Genomic DNA, 21,123 nt, shown 5'->3' with positions numbered 1-21,123 from the left:
CGCTGTCACGCTGTCGGAGAACTCATCTACCTCTCCGTCTCTCTTGCTGGATCAAGAAGGCCGAGATCATCGCCGAGCTGTACGTGTGCTGAACGCGGAGGTGCCGTCCGTTCGGCACTAGATCGGATCGGATCGTGGGACGGATCGCGGGACAGTTCGTGGGACGGTTCGCGGGGCGGATCGAGGGACGTGAGGACGTTCCACTACATCAACCGCGTTTCTTAACGCTTCTGCTGTGCGATCTACAAGGGTACGTAGATCGGAAATCCCCTCTCGTAGATGGACATCACCATGATAGGTCTTCGTGCGCGTAGGAAAATTTTTGTTTCCCATGCGACGTTCCCCAACACAATTGGCAGCATGCAATGCTTTAGATGGACACAACTAGATGTTCCTTGTTGCTATTGGTATGTTTCAGTCAGAGACAGTGGTTTCATGGACATGATTCATGATGTAGTTGAAAATATGCATAGGGCTAGTGCCACTTTGGTAGTACACACAGATGCATGCAAGGGGCTAGAAAATGCAGTCAAGAATGTTTTCCCCGTTGTCAGCATAGGGAGTGCTTTGGCCATATGTGGATGAATTTGATTAAAAAATTCAGAGGAGAAGAGTTTGGGAGAATGTGGCCAGCAACAAGATCTTATACCAAACAAACACATTCATATCATCCTGATAATATATATGCAACATGTAGTGAGTTTGGTCCTGTTGGAAATATTCCCTAGAGGCAATAATAATATGGTTATTATCATATTTCCTTGTTCATGATAATCGTCTATTGTTCATGCTATAATTGTATTAACAGGAAACAGTAATACATGTGTGAATAAATAGATCACAATGTGTCCCTAGCAAGCCTCTAGTTGGCTAGCTCGTTAGTCAATAGATGATCATGGTTTCCTGATCATGGGCATTAGATGTCATTGATAACGGGATCACATCATTGGGAGAATGATGTGATGGACAAGACCCAATCCTAAGCCTAGCACTAGATCGTATTGTTCGTATGCTAATGCTTTTCTAATGTCAAGTATCTTTTCCATCGACCGTGAGATTGTGCAACTCCCGGATACCGTAGGAGTGCTTTGGGTGTATCAAACATCACAACATAACTGGGTGACTATAAAGGTGCACTACGGGTACCTCCGAAAGTGTCTGTTGGGTTGGTACGAATCGAGATCGGGATTTGTCACTCCGTGTGACGGAGAGGTATCTCTGGGCCCACTCGGTAGAACATCATCATGAGCTCAATGTGACTAAGGAGTTAGTCACACGATGACGTGCTACGGAACGAGTAAAGATACTTACCGGTAACGAGATTGAACAAGGTATAGGTATACCGACGATCGAATCTCGGGCAAGTTCTATACCAACAGACAAAGGGAATCGTATACGGGATTGATTGAATCCTTGACATCGTTGTTCATCCGATGAGATCATCATGGAGCAAGTGGGATCCACCATGGGTATCCAGACCCCGCTGATGGTTATTGGCCAGAGAGGTGTCTCGGTCATGTCTGCCTGTCTCCCGAACCCGTAGGGTCTACACACTTAAGGTTCGATGACGCTAGGGTTATAGGGAATTATTATATGAGGTTACCGAAAGTTGTTCGGAGTCCCGGATGAGATCCCGGACGTCATGAGGAGCTCCGGAATGGTCCGGAGGCAAATATTGATATATAGGACGGATGGTTTTGGACACCGGAAGTGTTTCGGGCGTCACCGGTAATGTACCGGGACCACCGGGACCACCGGGACCACCGGAGGTGGCCCCGGGGGACCACCGAAGGGAGGCAACGACCCCGGGAGGTAAGGTGGGCCAAGTGGGGGTGGGAACCAGCCCCTAGGTGGGCTGGTGCGCTTCCCCACTCAGCCCATTACGCAAGGGAGAGAAAGGGGGGGCAAACCCTAAGCCAGGTGGGCCTAAGGCCCACCAGTTGGTGCGCCACCCCCTCCTCCCCCTTCTGGCCGCCGCACCTCCCATCTGGGGGGGCTGCCGCACCCCCTAGGGTGGGAACCCTAGGGGTGGCACCCCCTCTCCCCTCCCCCTATATATAGTGGGCACTTTTGTCCATTGAGAGATAGACTTTTCCCTCTCCCTCGGCACAGCCCTGCTCTTCTTCCTCCTCTCTGCCGGTGCTTGGCGAAGCCCTGCCGGGAGACCTCGTCTCTCCATCGACACCACGCCGTCGTGTTGCTGGAGTTCTTCCCCAACTCTCCCTCCTCCTTGCTGGATCAAGGTGCGGGAGACGCCACCGGGCTGCACGTGTGTTGAACGCGGAGGTGTTGTAGTTCGGCACTAGATCGGAATCGCTGCCAGTACGACTCCATCAACCGCGTTCTAGCAACGCTTCCGCTTAGCGATATTCAAAGGTATGAAGATGCTCTTACCCCTCTCTCGTTGCTGGTCTCTCCATAGGAAGATCTGAATAAGCATAGGAAAATTTTGAATTTATGCTACGTTACCCAACAGTGGCATCCGAGCCAGGTTTTCTATGCGTAGATTCTATGCACGAGTAGAACACAAAAGTTGTGGGCGATGATTTGTCAATTTTCTTGCCGCTACTAGTCTTATTCTTTTCCGGCGGTATTGTGGGATGAAGCGGCCCGGACCGACTTTACACGTACGCTTACGTGAGACTGGTTCCACCGACAGACATGCACACCGTGCATAAAGGTGGCTAGCGGGTGTCTGTCTCTCCTACTCTAGTCGGATTGGATTTGATGAAAAGGGTCCTTATGAAGGGTAAATAGCTTTGGCATATCATCGTTGTGGCTGTCACGTAGGTAAGAAGGCGTTCTTGCTAGAAACCCAAATCAGCCACGTAAAACTTGCAACAACAATTAGAAGACGTCTAACTTGTTTTTGCAGGGTTTGACATGTGATGTGATATGGCCAAAGTTGTGATGTTGCATGTATGATGTATGAGATGATCATGTTATTGTAATAGGTTTCACGACTTGCATGTCGATGAGTATGACAACCGGCAGGAGCCATAGGAGTTGTCTTAATTTATTGTATGAGATGCAACGCCATGTATGATGTATGAGATGATCATGTTATTGTAATAGGTTTCACGACTTGCATGTCGATGAGTATGACAACCGGCAGGAGCCATAGGAGTTGTCTTAATTTATTGTATGAGATGCAACGCCGTGTGCTTACTACTTTTACTTCATTGCTAACGGTTAGCTATAGTAGTAGTGATAGTAGTAGTTGGCGTGACGACTTCACGGAGACACGATGATGGAGATCATGATGATGAAGATCATGGTGTCACGCCGGTGACGATGATGATCATGCGATGCCTGAAGATGGAGATCGAAAGAGCAAAGATGATAATGGCCATATCATGTCACTATATGATTGCATTGTGATGTTTATCATGTGTTACATCTTATTGCTTAGAACGACGGTAGCATAATAAAATGATCCCTCTTAAAATTTCGAGAACGTATTCCCCTAAGTGTGCACCGTTGCGAAGGTTCGTTGTCTCGAAGCACCACGTGATGATCGGGTGTGATAGATTCTAACGTTCGCATACAACGGGTGTAAGCCAGATTTACACACGCGAAACACCTAGGTTGACTCGACGAGCTTAGCATGTACAGACATGACCTCGAATACAAGAGACCGAAAGGTCGAACATGAGTCGTATGGTTGAATACGATCAGCATGGAGTTGCTCACCATGGTGACTAGTCCGTCTCACGTGATGATCGGACACGGGTTAGTCAACATGGATCATGTATCACTTAGATGACTAGAGGGATGTCGATTTAAGTGGGAGTTCATACTTAATTTGATTAAATGAACTTAATTGTCATGAACTTAGTCTAAAAGTTGTCTTTATAAATATTGTAGATGTCCAACGTCAACCTCAATTTCAACGCATTCCTAGAGAAAAACAAGCTGAAAGATGATGGTAGCAACTATGCGGACTGGGTTCGCAATTTGAAGCTCATCCTTGAAGCAGCTGAAAAGGCTTATGTCCTTGATGCGCCGCTAGGTGACCCTCCCGCTCCCGCACCAGCCCAGGACATTCTGAACGTCTGGCAAACGCGGAGTGATGACTACTCTCTGGTTAGGTGTGGCATGTTATACAGTTTAGAAACGGGGCTCCAAAGGCGTTTTGAGCAACACGGGGCATATGAGATGTTCCAGGAGCTGAAGCTAGTTTTCCAAGCTCATGCCCGTGTCGAGAGATATGAAGTCTCCGACAAGTTCTTTAGCTGTAAGATGGAGGAGAACAGTTCTGTCAGTGAGCACATACTCAAAATGTCTGGGTTACACGGTCGTCTGACTTCACTTGGAGTCGAACTTCCGGATGATGCTATAATTGACAGAATCCTCCAGTCTCTCCCACCAAGCTACAAAGGCTTTGTGCTTAACTACAACATGCGAGGGATGGAGAAGACCATTCCCGAGTTGTACTCGATGCTCAAGTCTGCAGAAGTAGAAATCAAGAAAGAGCATCAAGCGTTGATGGTCAACAAGACCACTAGTTTCAAGAAAGGCAAGGGTAAGAAGAACTTCAAGAAAGACGGCAAAGATGTTGCTGCGCCCGGTAAGCCAGATGCTGGGAAGAAGAAAAAGAATGGACCCAAGCCTGAGACTGAGTGCTTCTATTGCAAGGGAAAAGGTCACTGGAAGCGAAACTGCCCCAAATACTTAGCGGACAAGAAGGCCGGCAACGTTAAAGGTATATGTGATATACATGTTATTGATGTGTACCTTACCAGCGCTCGTAGTAGCTCCTGGGTATTTGATACCGGTGCTGTTGCTCACATTTGCAACTCAAAGCAGGAACTGCGGAATAAGCGGAGACTGGCCAAGGACGAGGTGACGATGCGCGTCGGGAATGGTTCAAAGGTCGATGTGATCGCCGTCGGCACGCTACCTCTACGTCTACCATCGGGATTAGTTTTAAACCTTAATAATTGTTATTTAGTACCAGCTTTAAGCATGAACATTGTATCAGGGTCTTGCTCAATGTGAGACGGCTACTCATTTAAGTCAGAGAATAATGGTTGTTCTATTTATATGAGTGATATGTTTTATGGTCATGCTCCGCTGGTGAATGGTTTATTCTTGATGAATCTCGATCGTGATGTTACACATATTGATAGTGTGAGTACCAAAAGATGTAAAGTTGATAATAACAGTCCCACATACTTGTGGCACTGCCGCCTTGGTCATATCAGCGTTAAGCGCATGAAGAAGCTCCATATTGATGGACTATTAGAGTCTCTTGACTTTGAATCATTTGACACATGCGAACCGTGCCTAATGGGCAAGATGACTAAGACTCCATTCTCAGGAATAATGGAGAGAGCAACCGACTTATTGGAAATAATACATACTGATGTGTGTGGTCCAATGAACGTTGAAGCTCGCGGTGGTTATCGTTATGTTCTCACTCTCACCGATGATTTGAGTAGGTATGGGTATATCTACTTGATGAAGCACAAATCTGAGACGTTTGAAAAGTTCAAGGAATTTCAGAGTGAGGTTGAGAACCAACGTGACAGAAAAATTAAATGTCTACGATCTGATCGTGGAGGAGAATATTTGAGTCACGAGTTTGGCACACACCTAAGGAAGTGTGGAATCATTTCACAACTGACGCCGCCTGGCACACCGCAACGCAACGGAGTGTTTGAACATCGTAATCGCACTTTATTAGATATGGTACGATCTATGATGTCTCTTACCGACTTACCGCTATCATTTTGGGGATACACATTAGAAACTGCAGCATTCACTTTAAATAGGGCACCGTCTAAATCCGTTGAGACGACACCGTATGAACTATGGTTTGGCAAGAAACCTAAGTTGTCGTTTCTTAAAGTTTGGGGCTGCGATGCTTATGTGAAGAAACTTCAACCAGAAAAGCTCGAACCCAAAGCGGAGAAATGCGTATTCATAGGATACCCTAAGGAAACTATTGGGTATACCTTCTATCTTAGATCCGAAGGTAAAACCTTTGTTGCCAAGAACGGATCCTTTCTAGAGAAAGAGTTTCTCTCGAAAGAAGTAAGTGGGAGGAAGGTAGAACTTGATGAGGTAATTACACCCCCTCTCGAACAGGATAGTAGCGCAGCGCGGGAAGTTGTTCCTGTGGCGCCTACACCGACTGAAGAGGAAGTTAATGATGATGATCATGAAGCTTTGGATCAAGTTACTACTGAACCGCGAAGGTCCACAAGGGCACGCTCCGCACCAGAGTGGTACGGCAACCCTGTGATGGAAATCATGTTGTTAGACAACGGTGAACCTTCGAACTATGAAGAAGCGATGGCGGGCCCGGATTCCAAAAAATGGCTTGAGGCTATGAAATCCGAGATAGGATCCATGTATGAGAACAAAGTATGGACTTTGGTGGACTTGCCCGATGATCGGCGAGCCATAGAAAATAAACGGATCTTCAAGAAGAAGACTGATGCAAACGGTAATGTAACCGTTTACAAAGCTCGACTTGTCGCAAAGGGTTTTCGACAAATTCAAGGAGTTGACTACGAAGAGACTTTCTCTCCCGTAGAGAAGCTGAAATCAGTCCGAATCATGTTAGCAATTGCCGCCTTTTATGATTATGAAATTTGGCAAATGGACGTCAAAATAGCGTTCCTTAACGGGAACCTTAAGGAAGAGTTGTATATGATGCAACCAGAAGGTTTTGTCGACCCTAAGGGTGCTAACAAAGTGTGCAAGCTCCAGCGCTCCATCTATGGGCTGGTGCAAGCATCTCGGAGTTGGAACATTCACTTTAATGAGGTGATTAAAGCGTTTGGGTTCATACAGGTTTACGGAGAAGCCTGTCTGTACAAGAAAGTGAGTGGGAGCTCTGTAGCTTTCCTCATACTGTATGTGGATGACATATTATTGATGGGGAATAATATAGAGATGTTGGAGAGCATAAAGGCCTATTTGAACAAGATTTTTTCAATGAAGGACCTTGGAGAAGCTGCATACATATTAGGCATCAAGATCTATAGAGATAGATCGAGACGCCTCATAGGTCTTTCGCAAAGTACATACCTTGACAAGATATTGAAGAAGTTCAATATGGAAAACTCAAAGAAAGGGTTCTTGCCAGTTTTGCAAGGTATGAGATTGAGTAAGACTCAGTCGCCGACCACGGCAGCAGATAGATAGAAGATGAGTTTTGTCCCCTACGCTTCAGCCGTGGGCTCTCTAATGTATGCCATGCTGTGTACCAGACCTGATATAAACCTTGCCATAAGTTTGGTAGGGAGGTACCAAAGTGATCCAGGTATGGAACACTGGACAGCGGTCAAGAATATCCTTAAGTACCTGAAAAGGACTAAGGAAATGTTTCTCGTTTATGGAGGTAACGAAGAGCTCGTCGTAAAGGGTTACGTCGACGCTAGCTTCGACACAGATCCGGATGACTCTAAGTCATAGACCGGATACGTATATGTGTTAAATGGTGGGGCAGTGAGCTGGTGCAGCAGCAAGCAAGAAGTCGTGGCAGCATCTACATGTGAAGCGGAGTACATAGCTGCTTCAGAAGCGGCTCATGAAGGAATTTGGATGAAGGAGCTCATCACCGACCTTGGAGTGGTTCGAAGCACCTCGGGTCCTATGACACTCTTCTGTGATAACACTGGAGCCATTGCCATAGCCAAGGAGCCCAGGTTTCACCGGAAGACGAAGCACATCAAACGCCGCTACAACTCCATCCAGGACCATGTCCAGAGTGGAGTGATAGATATTTGTAAAGTACACACGGATCTGAATATTGCAGACCCGTTGACTAAACCTCTTCCACGAGCAAAACATGATCAACACCATAATGCTATGGGTGTTCGATACATCATAATGTAACTAGATTATTGACTCTAGTGCAAGTGGGAGACTGTTGGAAATATGCCCTAGAGGCAATAATAATATGGTTATTATCATATTTCCTTGTTCATGATAATCGTCTATTGTTCATGCTATAATTGTACTAACAGGAAACAGTAATACATGTGTGAATAAATAGATCACAATGTGTCCCTAGCAAGCCTCTAGTTGGCTAGCTCGTTAGTCAATAGATGATCATGGTTTCCTGATCATGGGCATTAGATGTCATTGATAACGGGATCACATCATTGGGAGAATGATGTGATGGACAAGACCCAATCCTAAGCCTAGCACTAGATCGTATTGTTCGTATGCTAATGCTTTTCTAATGTCAAGTATCTTTTCCTTCGACCGTGAGATTGTGCAACTCCCGGATACCGTAGGAGTGCTTTGGGTGTATCAAACATCACAACGTAACTGGGTGACTATAAAGGTGCACTACGGGTACCTCCGAAAGTGTCTGTTGGGTTGGTACGAATCGAGATCGGGATTTGTCACTCCGTGTGACGGAGAGGTATCTCTGGGCCCACTCGGTAGAACATCATCATGAGCTCAATGTGACTAAGGAGTTAGTCACACGATGACGTGCTACGGAACGAGTAAAGATACTTACCGGTAACGAGATTGAACAAGGTATAGGTATACCGACGATCGAATCTCGGGCAAGTTCTATACCGACAGACAAAGGGAATCGTATACGGGATTGATTGAATCCTTGACATCGTTGTTCATCCGATGAGATCATCATGGAGCAAGTGGGATCCACCATGGGTATCCAGACCCCGCTAATGGTTATTGGCCAGAGAGGTGTCTCGGTCATGTCTGCCTGTCTCCCGAACCCGTAGGGTCTACACACTTAAGGTTCGATGACGCTAGGGTTATAGGGAATTATTATATGAGGTTACCGAAAGTTGTTCGGAGTCCCGGATGAGATCCCGGACGTCACGAGGAGCTCCGGAATGGTCCGGAGGTAAATATTGATATATAGGACGGATGGTTTTGGACACCGGAAGTGTTTCGGGCGTCACCGATAATGTACCGGGACCACCGGGACCACCGGAGGTGGCCCCGGGGGACCACCGAAGGGGGCAACGACCCTGGGAGGTAAGGTGGGCCAAGTGGGGGTGGGAACCAGCCCCTAGGTGGGCTGGTGCGCTTCCCCACTCAGCCCATTGCGCAAGGGAGAGAAAGGGGGGGCAAACCCTAAGCCAGGTGGGCCTAAGGCCCACCAGTTGGTGCGCCACCCCCTCCTCCCCCTTCTGGCTGCCGCACCTCCCATCTGGGGGGGCTACCGCACCCCCTAGGGTGGGAACCCTAGGGGTGGCACCCCCTCTCCCCTCCCCCTATATATAGTGGGCACTTTTGGCCATTGAGAGATAGACTTTTCCCTCTCCCTCGGCGCAACCCTGCTCTTCTTCCTCGTCTCTGCCGGTGCTTGGCGAAGCCCTGCCGGGAGACCTCGTCTCTCCATCGACACCACGCCGTGGTGCTGCTGGAGTTCTTCCCCAACTCTCCCTCCTCCTTGCTGGATCAAGGTGCGGGAGACGCCACCGGGCTGCACGTGTGTTGAACGCGGAGGTGTTGTAGTTCGGCACTAGATCGGAATCGCTGCCAGTACGACTCCATCAACCGCGTTCTAGCAACGCTTCTGTTTAGCAATATTCAAAGGTATGAAGATTCTCTTACCCCTCTCTCGTTGCTGGTCTCTCCATAGGAAGATCTGAATAAGCGTAGGAAAATTTTGAATTTATGCTACGTTACCCAACAGGTCCATGGTTGAACACATACCGTTCCCTATTATGCTATAGGTCAGGATTTAACATTGCCATCAAGTGTGATCATATCAACAACAACTTGGCAGAAATTTTTAATAACAAGATAAAGCAGTTAAAGAACTTGCCTGTGCATAACATGATTGACCAAATGAGGATCATGATCATGCGCATATGGGAATTGAGAAGAAGGATTGGTGGTTGTATGTAAGGGGATAAGCTTCCTAAAGTGCTACTATAGGTGGTGAACAAGAGCAAAAATCTTACACATTTGTCTATTGAAAAATCTTCATTGTGGGGTGCTGAAGTTAGAGATACCAAGACTAGAAAGAGACATGTTGTTAACACTGAGTTGCAGGATTGCACTTGCCTCGAGTGGCAAAACACCAGGAAACCATGTGACCATGCCATACTTTTCTTGGCCTCCCAACCCAAGATAAACATGCACTCATATTTGCATGAATATTACTCAGTGACAAGATTAAGGGCTCCATATGCAGCTCCAATTCCAGCACATACACATCAGTCTTAGTGGCCTGAAGTGGAAATTGAATTTTCCATGTGTCCTCCCCTAACAAAAAGAGAGGTTGGCAGGCCTAAAGATTTACTCTTTGACTTAGTCTTGATCAACCTTGTGTCTTTATGACCAATCTTTGGATAAAACCTTGAATACCACCTTGGTCATCATATAAACTCCTTGAAACCAACATATGGACTTCAAGAAGTGCATATGGAAAAATCCTACAAATGTTACTTAAGGCAACCATTAGTCCATAGGGATTGTCATCAATTACCAAAACCACATATGGAGAAATATGCTCTAACAGGCGGATTTCAAATCTCCGTATAACTTCTAAGTCGAAGCCATCAACACCGCATGTCGTGCATCTAATCGGCTCTACCTACGCACACGCTTGAACATGACTCCTTATGAAATTCCTACCGGTAACAAGCCCAACCTCAAGTACTTTCGGGTGTTTGGTTGTAAGTGTTTCATTCTCAATAAAGGTGCTCATTTGTCTAAATTTGAACCTAGAGATCAAGATGGCATATTTATTGGTTATGCTACAAACTCTCGTGCTCACCGTGTCCTCAACAAGTCCAATGGACTCATTGAGGAGACGTATAATGTGGAGTTTGATGAAAATAATAGCTCCCAAGTGAAGCAAAGTGGTCTTTGTGATGTAGGTGATGAAATTCCTCCCCAAGCCATAAGAATAATGGGTGTGGGACACTTCCTACCTGTTGAGGAACCCCTTGTGGCCGAAGGAGAAGGACAATATTCCACTCTAGTGGAACCATCACCGACACAAGACCCACACGCTTTCGAAGAACAAAGTGAAGGCCCTCAACCTTGTGGTCGAGATCAAGGACAATATCAACCTCATGATGGCGGTTCACCAAGTGATGTCCTCGATCAAGCTCACACCTCTGAGTAAGCTCAAGATCAAGACCAATCTCAAGATAAAGAGCGAGCTCAATATCAAGAGCAAGCTCAAGATCAAGACCATGCTCAAATCAAGAGCAAGCTCACAATGGCGGTCAAGGTCACAAAAGTGTTCCTCCTCACCTTTCCGTGGAGGAGATTCGAGAAAGATGTGCCGCCAAGAATGCTGCCAAGCTTCAAAAGAAACAACATGTGTTGGAGAATATCTATGGTAGCTTGCAGAGAGGGGTAACCACTCGTAGACAATTAACAAAATTTAGTGCACGTCATGCGTTAGTTTCTTGCATTGAACCCCTAAAGGTACAAGAAGCGCTCGAGGACATGGAGTGTCTTGAAGCCATGCATGATGAACTCAACAACTTTGAGCGCAACAAAGTGTGGCGGCTGGTGCCAAGACCAAAGCAGAACCACAATGTCATTGGAACCAAATGAAATTTTAAGAACAAGCAAGATGAAAATAGTGTCATCATTCGCAACGAGGCAAGATTGGTAGCACAAGGCTACTCCCAAGTCGAGGGTATCAACTACGGTGAAAACTTTGTTTCCGTTGCTCGCCTTGAATCTATTCGCATGTTGCTTGCATTTGCTTCTCATCATAATTTCAAATTATATCAAATGGATGTGAAGAGTGCATTTATTAATGGTCCCCTTAAGGAATTGGTATAATTCAAGCAACCCCCGGGGTTCGAGGATCCCAAGTTCCCCAATCATGTGTACATTTTCGATAAGTCACTCTATGGCCTTAAACAAGCCCACGTGCGTGGTATGCGCACCTTACCGAGATGTTACAAGATCGTGGGTTTGAAATTGGAAAAAGTGATCCCAATGTTTTCACAAAGGTCAAGAAAGCTTGTTCATATGCTAACTATATGTTGATGATATTATCTTTGGTTCTCCTAAGAAAGCTTTTAATGAAGAGTTTGCCGCACTAATGACCAAAGAGTTTGATATGTCTATGATGGAAGAGTTGATGTTCTTCCTTGGATTCTGTCACGTCCAAGATGCGACCCTATCCTCAATTTGGCACGAAGGCCTCGTCAGGGATAGAAGCGCATCTCGTCGTGTCGCAAGAATGGATATCGTTACAAGTACATGTACTGAAAAGAAGAGTTATACATAGAGAGTTGGCTTACACTCGCCACAAGCTACCTCAGAGTCACAACAGTACATTACATAAACATCAAGAGTAAGAGCAGGGTCCGACTACGGACGAAAACAAACGAGAAAAATAAGAACGACGTCCATCCTTGCCATCCCAGGCTACCGGCCTGGAACCCATCCTAGATCGATGATGAAGAAGAAGAAGAAGCAACTCCATATGAACAATCAACGCGCTCGCATCAAGTAACCTTTACCTGTACCTGCAACTGGTGTTGTAGTAATTTGTGAGTCACAAGGGACTCAGCAATCTCATTTCCAAAGGTATCAAGACTAGCAAAGCTTAATGGGTGAGGCATGGTTAAGTGGTGAGGTTGCAGCAGCGGCTAAGCATATATTTGGTGGCTAACTTACGAGTACCAGAAGTAAGAGGGGGAAGATCTACGCATAGCGGACGTGAACTACTGATGATCAAATGAATGATCCTGAACACCTACCTACGTCAGACATAACCCCACCGTGTCCTCGATCGGAGAAGGAACTCACGAAAGAGACAGTCACGGTTACGCACACAGTTGGCATATTTTAATTAAGTTAACTTCAAGTTATCTAGAACCAGTGTTAAACAAAGTTTCCACGTTGCCACATAACCGCGGGCATGACTTTCCGAAAAGATTGAACCCTGCAGGGGTGCTTCAACTAGTCCATCATAAATTACCACAAGCCGCATAGAAATCCTCAATCACGAAGCTCGCGATATCGTCGGATTCCCTAGTGGAAAACCTCAACTCTGAGATTACCCAAAGCATCACCGGAATCCCGATGCACAAGATATCTCGTCAAAGGTAAAACTAATCCAGCAAGGTCGTCCGACGTGTCGACGATCCCGATAGGAGTCGCGTACCTCGTTCTCAGGACACGACGGATGAGCGATGGTTACCACGCCAAACGCCGAGTTGCCCCGGGTAGCGTTAATAAGCTGCTCTGTTTTGGACCAACACTCATGCGGAGCACTGGCCCGGGGGGTTGATTACATTATCCTCGGGGTCCGGAAAGTCCCTATGCTATTTTATTAGGTGATTAGGCAAATGTAGTACCAATGTTGGGCCTTGCCAGACCAGCTTTAATCTAAAACGAATTATCAAGGGGGTCCCCATAACAACCCCGATCGTGTTAGGAGCGCTCAATTATGGAACATAACACCGGTAGCCGGAAACTAAGGGGGCAAAGGTGGAACAAAACACCAGGCTAGAAAAAGCCGAGCCTTCCACCTTTTACCAAGTATATAGGTGCATTAAAATTAAATAGCATTTAAATATGGTGATATAACAAGGAACCCATGTTATCACATGGAAGCAACTGCACCTGCAACTAGCAACGCTAACACAGGGTTACGCAAGCAGTAACATAGCCAATCAGTGGTTTTCTAGGTCGAACAGGTTGAAGGTATTCATGGCATTGTTGAGAGGCTGATATTTAACATGTGGTAGGCAACGAGACATAAACGATAGAAACGGTAAACTAGCATGGCAATGATAGTAATGGTGTCTGGGGAAATGATCATCTTGCCTGAGATCCCGCTTGGAAGAAGAATGCCTCCGTGAAGCAGACGAACCGATGTAGTCGGACGGGTCCTCACAATCCGGCACGCTGCGGAACTCTATCGAGACGAAGCAAACCTGAAACACAAATCAACACACGGAATTCACCACACGGTGCACAACACCAATGATGCATGAGCAGCTCAATACATGCAAGTCACGGCATGACAATTCACACAATCAAACACTACACATTAAGTGAAGTTCAATACGCAACGAGTTGCATATTGACGAAACTCCACGTTAATTATTTAGTTCTATCCCGATTAGGTACACGACAATATTAAATGTGGTTAAACATGGCAAGAGGTGAAACGTAATTAAACTACCTATCTAGGCATTTTAAATGAGGTCGGAAATGACATATAGCACCTCTGAGACGACCTCACATGCTACTTTACAATTCTGTCCAGATCTGAACTAATGCATTTAATTAGTTGTTAAACAGCAAAAAAAAATAGGTTCACGTAATTCTACGCGTCATTTCAAGCAATCTACACATAAAGAACATCTCCAACGGAGCTACGGATCAAAAGTTACAAGCACCGCAAGATATGATGGCATGAATGCAATATGTGTGCAACGGCAGTCACGAGCACCTCAAAACATACAACCATCAAGAGAAAATGAAACTACACAAGATTCTAAGCAAGTTTCATGTAGGACACGATCAAATCGGAGCTACGGTTCAACAACTACGAGCAAAACAAAAAATGACTACAAGCTGCCAAAATCAGTTACATAGCATTTTCTACACCTCACAACTACGGGCTACACATCTCCGATATGTTCAAGCAAGGCATGGCACGGAAGAGGGAAAGAAGCACTACTACAAACAACTATCAACAACTAGCATGGCATCATGGATCACTAGGAAAAGAAGTCACAAAATGGCATCTCACACACTATTTCAGACTTAGTGAAAATTACACCTCATGAAAGTGCAGTTTTCGATCTGAAACCATATTGACAGCAGCAAAACCATAAGCTACAGGACTCAAAATGGCATGAAAATTCACAAAATGCTAGGGAAACACAAGGGCTACAAATAACTCCATTGGACCAACCTCAAAAGAGCTACAGATCACAAGTTACAACCAAGACAAGACAGCAACAAAATATTACAGATTCCAGACTTAGAAATATTTCAGCACGTCCAAAACAGCACTATTTCTAGCAACTTGAGGGCAATCAAAACACACCTAAACATGCATTTCTATTGCAACTAAAAATACCAGGGGCTAGTCTAAACACCCAAGAACAATTCCCTAGTTAACAACTTAAGCAAACGGAGCACGGAATAAATCCTACGAAATAAACAAGAGGGCAACATGGCAAAATATCTCGCGAACTAACTTTCTCAAAAGCTAAAACTAATTGCACATGAAAATCCCATGGATTTTTCTACCCCGAAAGCATATAAAATATGTGGGGTTGCGCAACAAAATAATGCCACACGTAAATGCGAGAAAAATAACCTATACACGGGAAAATAAACTAGTGGCAATTCCCTACACACAAAAATACAAATGACTGCTCTAAAATACATGGGAAAATGGTTCCTAAAACATGAACATTTTATCTAAGGCATACGATCAATCCGGGCACGCACGAAAATTATCTACGGGACGAAACAATATAAACAGCACACATATCTAGGCATTCGGCACGCAAAACTACATCAAACAAACATGCAAGTTGTGAAATCGGATTCTACGCGAAAAGTTACACAAGATACATATGCTACACGTCGCGATCCGACACTCGGTTTGAAATCTACGGAGGTTTTAATATCATCATATTTCTGAAATTTATTAAATTCCGAAAAAAAATTCCTATATAGCTAACGGGCCGAAACCATGGGCGCAATTTAGCAACTCTCGCCTAGGGCGAGGAATAGCTCACCTTGGGGGGAAGCCACTTGGGCCGGATGGTGGAGAGGCTGGCCAGGCCGGCTGCGGTTCGGCCAGCGGGGCGGAGATGGGCCGGCGCCTGGCCTGGGCCGAAACGGCGCGGGGCTGGCTCCTCGTGGCCCACGCGGCACGAGCGCTGGTGCTTGTCGTGCTCCTCCAGACGCACGAGGCGAGGAGCCACAACGACGCAACAGCGAGGCAGAGGACCGGCGACCTGGGGCGGCGGGATTCAGAACGGGGCGGCGTGCAGAGGCGGCGCGGGCTGGCGGCGCATGGCGGCGGTGCAGATCGGGGTAGCGGCGGCGCGGGAGGAGACGTGGGCGAGGCGGCGGCCGGATTTGGCGCCGGGGAGGCAAGGCGGCGACGGCTTCGGGAGCTGCGGCTGGCTCGTGCCAGGACGGGCGGCGGCGCAGATGGGCTCCTAGCGGGGATCTCCGACGAGGGGCTGGCAGCTCGGGCTGCTGGACGAGGGGCTCGGGAGGAGCTGCGGGAGTCTGCGGGCATGGGAGGGCTCCTGTGGTCGCCCGGACATTGTCCACTAGAGTGGACATTGTCCGATAGGTGGGATTTTTGGGCAAATCTGGGCCTTTGGATGGATATCCAATGGTCCAGATCTGACCTGAGATTGGATTTCGGGGAGAGAGGAGGTGGAGCTAGCAGGTGGGGTTTTTCTAGGGGGGTGGCTGCAAAAATGACTAGGGGGAACCCTAGTTGAGTGAGAGGGTTCTCTCTAGGGGGTGTTACTTATATAGGATTGGTCTCTCGAGGGGTGGACCTCGACCGTCCGATCGCGATCCGAAGACCACGAACGGAGGAAGTGGCTAGGTGGCACTACTGACCTGTGTAGATGGGATATGTAGGGGTGAGAGGGAAATAGCGCGGCGCGGCATCAAGATTTAAAACACCGAAACACGTCTGACGGTAGACCGAATACGGTGCCGCTACGGGCGACCGTTCGGGTACCAGACGGACTCCGATCGCGACGAAATTCGACAGGCGGCCTAGCTATATATAAATAATACCGCACGACAAATTCCATCTCAAACGGAGAAAGTTTTATACACGCTTTAAAAACATGGCTACGACGGTGCCGCGGGCGCGTGCGTGTGCGGTCGGGCTCAGAACGGATAACGACGAGAACCGGCAACTAACAACGGATGCAAGTTTGAAAACTGGCGGCAACGGAGATGCCGATGCAATGCAGATGATGCGCATGATGCGATGATGATGCGACAAAAGAAAAATAAACACACAACGAAAACGGAAAGGAAAGGGGAATCTTCTGGAACGTCGACATCGGGCTGTCACAGATTCAAAGTCAAGCAACGAAGTCAAGCAAAATATACTCAAAACATGCTCAAGAGGTTCAAGATGGATGATCTCAAACCGACCAAGGCAAACACTCCCATGCCTCTCAAATGCCAACTTGACTTAGATCCCAATGGTAAAGTTGTGGATCAAAAGGTATATCATTCTATGATTGGCTCTTTGCTTTACCTTTGTTCATCTAGACCAGATATTATGTTGAGTGTAGAAATTTGTGCACAATTTCAATCCACGCCTAAGGAAAGTCACCTCGTGACTGTTAAGCGAATCTTTCAATATTTGGCTCATTTCTAAAAATTTGGCTTATGGTATCCCAAAGGTTCTTCATTTGATCTCATAGGATATTCGAACTCGGATTGGGCGGGAGACCGTGTGGAGAGGAAGTCAACTTCCGGAGGTTGCCAATTCCTTGATCACTCTCTCGTAAGTTGGTCTTCAAAGAAACAAAATTGCATTTCTCTCTCGTCCATCCAGACCGAGTATGTAGCTATTCCAAGTTGTTGTGCTTAATTACTTCGGATGAGGCAAACTTTAAAGAATTACGGTGTCACTTCTGACAAAGTGTCTCTTTATTGTGATAATAAAAGTGCAATCTCGATCTCCAACAACCCGGTTCGACCCTGCAAAACGAAGCACATTGATCTCCGTCACCATTTCATCCTGGATCATATCAAGCATGAAGAAATTGATCTTATTCACCTCAACATTAATGAACAACTTGCAGGTATTTTCACGAAGCCATTGAATGAAACAAGATTTCGCGAGTGGAGGCATAAACTAAATATCATTGATTCAAGCAATGTGGATTGAAATGGTTAAAAAAAATTAAAGCTGTATCATATATTTCAGATTTTATAAAAATAAATCGATTTTCTGGTTGTCATCGACGAGGTTATGCATTTAGGTTCGTTCGAGTATGGAAGCAACGTGTCGACGCCTCATTTTGATGAGGTAGTGGTAGTTCAGTGATCCAATTGTATTGATTTAATCTTAATTATGTTTGTGATGCTATATACTCACTTCTGATCTAAAAATCCACTTTTAAAAGCAAAAATAAATCCAAAGGCCTGCTCTGCACATGAGCCGCGTCGAGCATCAGGGTTCGTCCAACGGTACTTTGAGGCGAAGAAGAGAATGTGTAAAAATCTCACCTTTTCCGCCTTCGTGCCGAGCTTACGGTTTCCACTCACCATGCGTCCCCCGCTCCTCCCTCGCGTCGCCTCCGCCGTTCCTCCTCGCCGCCACAGCACTCTCAGGCCGCCGATGCCGTCCTCCCCTGCCCTCCTCCCCTCCACCCCGCCGCCGGCCGCACCCGTAGAAATCCCCAAGCCCGAGACCACCCACCAGCACCCTCCTGCCGCCCGCCGCCGCCTGCCCCTCGCCGACGAGGAGTGGCACCCGCTCCCCCTCTCTCTCGCCGAGCTCTCCCTCCCTCTCACCCTCCCCACCGGCCAGACCTTCCTCTGGCGCCGCACCTCCCTCTCCCCGCTCCGATTCACCGCCGCCGTGGGCCCGCACCTCGTCTCCCTCTCCCACCTCCCCGACGACGACCGCCTCGCCTTCCTCCTCCACAACGACGACCCCGCCTCCCCCACCTCCTCCGTGGCCGCCGCCCGCGCCGCGCTGTGCGACTACCTGAACTCCGCCGTCCCCCTCGCCGACCTCTGGGTCCAGTTCACGGCCGCCGATGCGCGCTTCGCGGAGGTCGCGGCGCGGCTCGGCGGCGGCGGCGCGCGGGTGCTCAGGCAGGACCCGGTCGAGTGCCTGTTCCAGTTCCTCTGCTCCTCCAACAACAACATCGCACGGATCGAGAAGATGGTCTGGACACTGGCCGGATACGGAGAGCGGCTCGGGGAGGTCGGCGGCTTCGTGTTCCACCGGTTCCCCACCGTCGAGCGGCTCGCGCAGGTGTCCGAGCAGGAGCTTCGGGAGGCTGGGTTTGGGTACAGGTCCGTCAGTTACTGCCTCGGGTGTATCTATCTTCTTCGTTATATTCAATTTGTGCTACGCTCTAAGCATTGGCAGTCCTTTGCATTGAAATCAGCACGGCTAGTCTGGTTTTGTTGTAGCCTCGTTTTCTTGAGACGAACAAAATTGCTAGTCCAGCTTGTGTTGTGGGGCGCATGGTTCCTTTACTTGCTGTTAATTCAGTCATAGGTAGTCCTTGATATTACTTCGTTTAGCATTCGGATAGGTTTGCCTGTCGTGTTTGTTGGTAAATGAAAAAGAAAAATGTCAAGGATGCCCATATCAGCGGGCTGATAATTCAGTAATTTGACCGATGAGCAGTTGCATTCTTGTTTAATGATGATGGCGGTGATAGTATTGATATCCTACTTCCTACTGTTTTACATGTATTTATGTATGTACAGAAGAATCCCAGTATCACATTTGTCTAATTTTGTACTTAAATTTCAACTGTGGGAAAACAACCTTGTACATACATACAATTACCGATTTTTGATGAATCATGTCTCGCTTACGAGTATCTGTTGTTTTTGCAGCTTTACTAGATATTTTGTACTACTAAATAAACTGATTTGAGCAAATGTTTGTGTACTTACGTATGAGCAGGGCAAAGTATGTTGCTGGCACTGCTAAAGAATTGATGGCCAAGCCTGGTGGAGGCGCAAAATGGCTTTCCTTGTTGCGTAACAGGGAACTTCCGGAGGTAATTGAGGCTCTTTGTACCCTGCCAGGCGTTGGTCCAAAAGTTGCAGCCTGCATTGCTCTGTTCTCTCTTGATAAGAATCAGGCTATTCCTGTTGACACACATGTCTGGAAGGTATGCTATGTCTGATTAACCGTTGTTGTATTCTTGCTGTAAAATCTGACGTGCCTTTCCACCACTTTACTCTTTGTCCATTCTCACAAAATTTGGTGGTTTTGACGGGCTAGTTTTAGTTATGATAGTCCTTTTCTGTTGGTTAGCAACAAGCTGAAAGGCTTCACCTACATGACTTGTACGAGTTTGGACCATGATAACATGTTATACATTTTCTAAGATTATCATGTTTAAATTTCACGGGGTAATGGGTGCACCTATTCCAAACTGTTATATTGTCGGGAAATAAAATTTCCATCCTTTGAAATGGGTGAAGTAACCAACTACCACTGAAATTTGTACACAATGAATGTTCTGGTTCAGAATTGATGACAATTTGTGTGGTATCAGAAATACGGTTTAACCTTGAGGATGCAGAGTCAAGAAAGATTCTGGAAATGTTTTATATACTATCTAAAAGCCTATTTTGTTTAGGCCTTCAAACCCTAACCATGTGGATTTAACGCAGGTTGCTACAAAGTATATGTTGCCCGAGCTAGCTGGCAAGAGCCTGACTCCAAAACTGAGCATTGTTGTCGCCGACGCATTTGTAACCAGATTTGGCGAGTATGCTGGTTGGGCACAGAATGTTCTTTTTATTGGCCAGCTACCTGCTAAAAAACTTGTGGCCGCCGAAGTTACCAGTGACACCACGAAACCTACCAAGAGGAAACGTGGGACAAAGATGGTTGAAATACAGACATAGGAGAGCATGGATAGTAAGGTTTGCCTTCTTTTGTCCTTATCTTTCAGGACCATGGTGTCCGTTCAATAATTAACGCCTTATGTATTAACTTTTGCAGGAAAATGTCAAAGAATGTCTGAGCTATGTTCAGCGCATGTATTACCCAAAATCCCGTTGAAAGGAAGTGCTGGGATATGTTTCCAGCCATTCAAGGCAATCCTCTGAACTCGTTGGAAGGTTCTTTTTTGTCTTTGTTAATCAATGAATTATTAACATCTTCTGATGACGGATCATGAGTAATCGTCCCGATCTTAGTTTTAGAGGGGGGCCTACCACATCAGATTTTATTGTATAACTGGCCTACCACATCCTACATAGAAGGGATGTGTAGAGGGTATTATTGTATTGTTAGCCAAATGGCAGTGAGGAATTCTGAGCACTTGTGTTGTAAATCATGTAGTTTCCCTCAAAAACTGATATCCTTTCATGTGCTTGATTCAACATGGTTTAACATGTTGTATGTGTTCTTAGATGATGGGGGAGATATCTCTGAATCTGATCAGATCGAGAGTTGATATTCAATTC

The 21,123-nt window shown here is 46.5% G+C and overlaps 1 protein-coding gene across 1 annotated transcript; it reads left to right on the top strand.

The window, feature by feature from the left end:
• Window positions 1-18,181: 18,181 nt before the first annotated feature.
• LOC123442698 (N-glycosylase/DNA lyase OGG1) lies at window positions 18,182-21,068 on the top strand. Its single transcript, XM_045118815.1, has 4 exons — window positions 18,182-18,978; window positions 19,604-19,814; window positions 20,323-20,577; window positions 20,657-21,068. Exons 1-3 carry the CDS (start codon window positions 18,221-18,223, stop codon window positions 20,557-20,559), a joined length of 1,206 nt encoding a protein of 401 aa, XP_044974750.1. The 5' UTR covers window positions 18,182-18,220; the 3' UTR covers window positions 20,560-20,577; window positions 20,657-21,068.
• The last annotated feature ends 55 nt before the right edge of the window (window positions 21,069-21,123 follow it).

This window comes from Hordeum vulgare, chromosome 3H, assembly GCF_904849725.1.
Source record: "Hordeum vulgare subsp. vulgare chromosome 3H, MorexV3_pseudomolecules_assembly, whole genome shotgun sequence".
NCBI lineage: Eukaryota > Viridiplantae > Streptophyta > Magnoliopsida > Poales > Poaceae > Hordeum > Hordeum vulgare.
Note: the sequence above shows the minus strand (reverse complement) of the source record. Positions and strands in the feature narration are given on the sequence as shown.